The 4,327-nt window shown below is 53.9% G+C and overlaps 1 protein-coding gene across 1 annotated transcript; it reads left to right on the forward strand.

Annotated features, from left to right (window-relative positions):
• Positions 1-209: 209 nt before the first annotated feature.
• On the forward strand, positions 210-3,987 carry CREB3 (cAMP responsive element binding protein 3; the record flags this gene model as incomplete). The annotated part of the gene is made up of 9 exons (XM_010193589.1): positions 210-465; positions 550-820; positions 1,033-1,151; positions 1,362-1,454; positions 2,023-2,129; positions 2,627-2,695; positions 2,849-2,933; positions 3,069-3,150; positions 3,614-3,987. Coding segments are annotated over 9 exons (1,456 nt in total), but the record flags the coding sequence as incomplete, so codon positions are not given.
• Between the last annotated feature and the right edge of the window lie 340 nt (positions 3,988-4,327).

Below are 4,327 nucleotides of genomic sequence, written 5' to 3' on the forward strand. Positions count from 1 at the left end.
CTCCGGGCTCTTGCCCAGTGCCTGCTGCCCAGGATCACGGTGCCCTTCGTAATCTCTGTGGCAAAGTCTGTGGTCCTTCTGCTTTCCTCTCCTTCCTGAAGCCTTTTGTGTTCTGGGTGGAGCCTGGCTCCTGTGGCTGGGTATAGGGCCACCAGTGCTGGTGTAACAGCCTTGTTGGGACAGTTCTCATGGCCTGATCGTTGTTGCAGGGCCCTGGTAGCTGTGGCCATTGCATGGGGATACTGTCAGTACGGGCTGAGGGATATCCCTGAGGACCGCTGGCTGTCTTCCACCAAGGTCTGTGCTCACGTTAAGTATCCTGCTCAGATGTCGTGCTCAGAGAACCTGGATACCCTGGTAGGTGAGGACCTGCTTGACTTCCTCTTGAAGGATGATGCTCCCTGCCCTGAAATCCCAGTGCAGGAGAACAGTCTGCTGGAAGACTGGGACCTGCCTGAGCCTGAGGTGGGTTCTTTGAGAGAAATTGCTGCTGGGTTGTAGTTCAGGAGGTCTGGCTCCCTGCTGAATAAAAGGGTTTTTTTTCCACAGTTCTTGGACAAGGAGATGGATGACTTAATCAGCTCCCTGTTGAGCCCCTTTGAAGAAGAAGCAGGCACTCTGCAAGGTTATTCACCCACTGACAGTGACAGTAGCGTTTCTGAGGATCGGAATCTGTCGCAAAGCCCTGTCAGTGACTTTTCCAGCAGCCCTCAGAGCTCAGACATTGTGCAGGTTGATCACAACTACTCGCTCCATCAGGATTGGCCTGTGCTTGAAAGCGTGAGGTCTGAAATGGCAGAAGATGTTTCCATTGACCTTGGTAGGTGAAGTGTGTGGGGTCTTTCTGTCCTGGCTACAGGGAGAAAAGCAGTCTCACACTGGGGTTTTTGGTTGGGTGCCAGGCAGCAATGGAGCGAGCTGAGTTTTGTGACTTTCTGCTGCCATAAAATTGTGGTTTCATGCTACTCAAAACTGGCTGGTCAGGTGCTGCCTTGCTGAGGCCTGGAACTGGACTCTCCTTTCCTTCTTCAGGGATATGGATGGGTTTGGAAAGCACAAGCGAAGCGCTGGAACAGAGCTTCAGTTTCCCCATTGCCGTTGCTGTGGATGACGGACCCCAGCTTGTGCCTGTACAAGGAGACGCCGTACAGGTACTGACTGCCATGCCCCAGCCTTTGCTTCTGCTCGCATCTCCCCTTCTCTCCTGGCTTGGCTCCTGTGAGGGATATTTAAGAGGAAAGCATGACGCTGCTCTGGGGGAGCTGATCCTGGTTCTGTAGGCTTTCTGCACACCCTCTCTGCCCTGGGGTCGACTCCCTTTACTTTGCTTTCTCAGTGGGTGTATTTTTGCTGCTTTCTAGTCTGACTTCCCAGAGCTGGTTCTTACAGAGGAAGAGAGGCAGCTCCTGGAGAAAGAAGGTGTTTCATTACCTGCCTGCCTGCCACTAACCAAAGTGAGTCCTCACTATAACTTTGTCACTTCCAAGCAGACCAGTCAAGGCCTTCAGCCAGAGTAGGATTTGAAAATGCAAGATGGTGCCTTGGTGAGAGCACTGGTGCCCAGGTTCTATGTTCAGGGCAGCGTGCAGCAGAGCTTGGTGTCGTCGTCCCTTTGAGGCCCAGAGCATGTCCACAAGCACAGCAGCCTTTGCTAGTCAGGTAGCAGCAAAGACGTGGCTGTCACCAGTCTCCCCACTTGCGACTGCTTGCAGCAGTCAGTTACACCACAAGTGCCTTTTTGTTTCCACTTGCCTCATGTATTGTGAGCTGCATGCTTTTGATCTCCCTTAGGTGTGCCTTGTTCTTATGCCACACTAGGGAAGCTGTTGGCCTCATCAGCAGGCCTAAGTTTGCCTTGCAGCTCATGCAGTTCATTCAGTGGTGTGGGAGGGACTGAAGACAAAAGCATATGTGGGTTGCTGCTTTCCTAAGCAGGGCTGAGCGCTGAGATACATGCAGGATTTTTGAGGGCAGGATTGCCAATGCCCTGGGGTGGATGCTAATAAGAAATGTCCCTTGCAGGCTGAAGAGCGGCTTCTGAAAAAAGTACGTCGGAAGATCCGGAACAAGCAGTCAGCCCAGGATAGTCGCCGCAGGAAGAAGATGTATGTGGATGGCCTGGAAAACAGGTATGGGCACACAGCAGCTGTGCTGTGCCACTGCTGGGGTCTTGCCGCCCTGGGCAGAAGGTGGGGCTGACCCCTGTGGTCTTCTCAGGAGGCTCAGAAACTTAGGGCATAGCCTGCCCTGCTCTCTTAGGCTTGGAGATGTCTTAGAGCTTGCTCTGTTTGGGCCAGGTACTGGCCTGCCAGGGCCAGCATGTTCTCCAGGCTGGGATAGTTTGTAATACAAGCTTGGTGCTCCTGATCTGCAGGGTTGGTGTGCTGCTAGGAGTGAGCATCCTTAGGGATTTATCTGGTTCTTTGGAGGACTGGGCAGGGCTTACCTTCCCCAAACCTGATGTGAGATGTCAGTCTCATCAGGTAGACTCCAGGAGCACTTGTAACTGCTGCAGCCACCCAGGGTTGGTGGCTGATTCCCTGAGGGAGGGACTGGTAAAGTCCTTGCTGTTGACTTAACGAAACCTCTCTGTTTTTGCCTTGTGTTGTTCATCTTTCCTGAGAAGGGTGGCAGTCTGCACAGCTCAGAACCACGAGCTGCAGAAGAAGGTGCAACTGCTGCAGAAGCAGAACATGTGAGTTCTTGCTAGACGTGGCAGGAGATGTGCTGGGAAGGCTGTTCTTCTTCTTGGGACTGTGGTCCCTCTTTGGCTGCAAAGGGGGAGGAGAGGAGTGTGCAGCTCTTGATTCAGCTGCTGCATTAACCTGCATTGCCTGCTCTCCTGCAGGTCGCTGCTTGAGCAGCTGAGGAAACTTCAGGCCTTGGTGAAACAGTCCACCACCAAAACCACCACTGCAAGCACCTGCATCATGGTGAGTGTCCTCAGCCCCAGTGTCTGTGAAGAGGTCTCTGCTCTCCTTGTAAGTCTGGGAGAGAGGCGTTTGTTGTGGCCAGTGATGCCTATCCATGTCTTTTGCTGAGGGCTTTGGTGATCTTTCTGTTTCCAGGTCCTGGTCCTGTCTTTCTGCTTTGTTCTCTCACCCAGCCTGTACTCATTTGGGAGCAGAGATCCTCAGCCAGAGCTCAGAGGTGAGTGCCCTGGGGAAGCCCAGAGGTGGATGCCCAGAGGCTGAGGTGTGTTTCCAGGAGAAGCACTGTCCTCTGGAGCAAACCACCTTCTTCGGGGACAGCCAGAACTCCGTGGCGCCTCCAACCCAGCAGCCCCTTGCCTGGGGTGTCCACTTGGTTTGGCTTTGCTGTCTTGTGTCAGCTCTGGGCTCTTCCTCAGTCCTGTTGTGGAGGCCCATCTAGGGGCAGGGTGCTGGGCCAAGGACTGTACCAGAACTGGATGTATCCGGTCCCTCTTGGAGCACAGGCTCTGCTTGTGCCTCATGGTTGAGCAGCAGCCTCTCCCCAGGAGGAGGCAGTCCCAGTTGAACAGTTTGTTCTTCTCTCATGGGCTCTGGTGGCCTCTGCTCAGAGCAGGACCGTGAGAAGCTGCTGTGTCCCACTCAAGGTGGGAATGACAAAATTTGCTCTACCTTTTTTGCAGTGCTGTCTCGGCAGATTTGTGAATTCCCAAGCCGGGTTAAGCGGGCAACACCTGATGTGCAGGAGGAAGCTGTGCTGGAGGGGCTCAGCCCAGAGCCTGAGGACCCCTCACTGTTGGACAGCCTCAGTCAATCATGGCAAGAGGGAGAGAGTCCACTGAACCCCGATCCTAAATCTGCTTTCAACAGCAACTCATCTGCTGACTCTCCAGCAGCAGCAGGCTCTGAGCTGGGCCCTCCCCAGCCTGAGGAGCAGCGTTCCCAGAATGACCCCTTGCACACAGCACTGCCAGCAGCGTGGGAAGCCAAAAAGCAGGAGTGGGTGGAACGCACTGCCAGCGTTGTCATCCAGCAGCACCGTGCCGATGAGATGTGACAGCTGCCTCCTTCTGCCTGTTGGAGTGACACCAGGCACTCTGCAGGGCAGAGACAAGCAGAGCTGTGCTAACAGATAATCTATCAAAGCAGATACTTTTCAATACTCCTGATTGCTAGCAGCTCAGAGGGTTTACCAGGGAGGAATCATTTTAGGGATGTCCTGATTTTACACTCTTCTCTGTATGTGCATAGCAGAACCCTATCTGAGATAGGGCAGAAAATTATGGAAACTTTGCTACGGCTGCTGACATGGCCTGCAGCCTGGGGTGCATCCCGTGGCTTGGGGACAGGCTGTGGCATATCGCAGGTGAAGGCAGTTGGGCATGAGGTGTGTGTAC

The sequence above is a fragment of the Mesitornis unicolor genome, unplaced genomic scaffold, assembly GCF_000695765.1.
Source record: "Mesitornis unicolor isolate BGI_N332 unplaced genomic scaffold, ASM69576v1 scaffold34171, whole genome shotgun sequence".
Lineage (NCBI taxonomy): Eukaryota > Metazoa > Chordata > Aves > Mesitornithiformes > Mesitornithidae > Mesitornis > Mesitornis unicolor.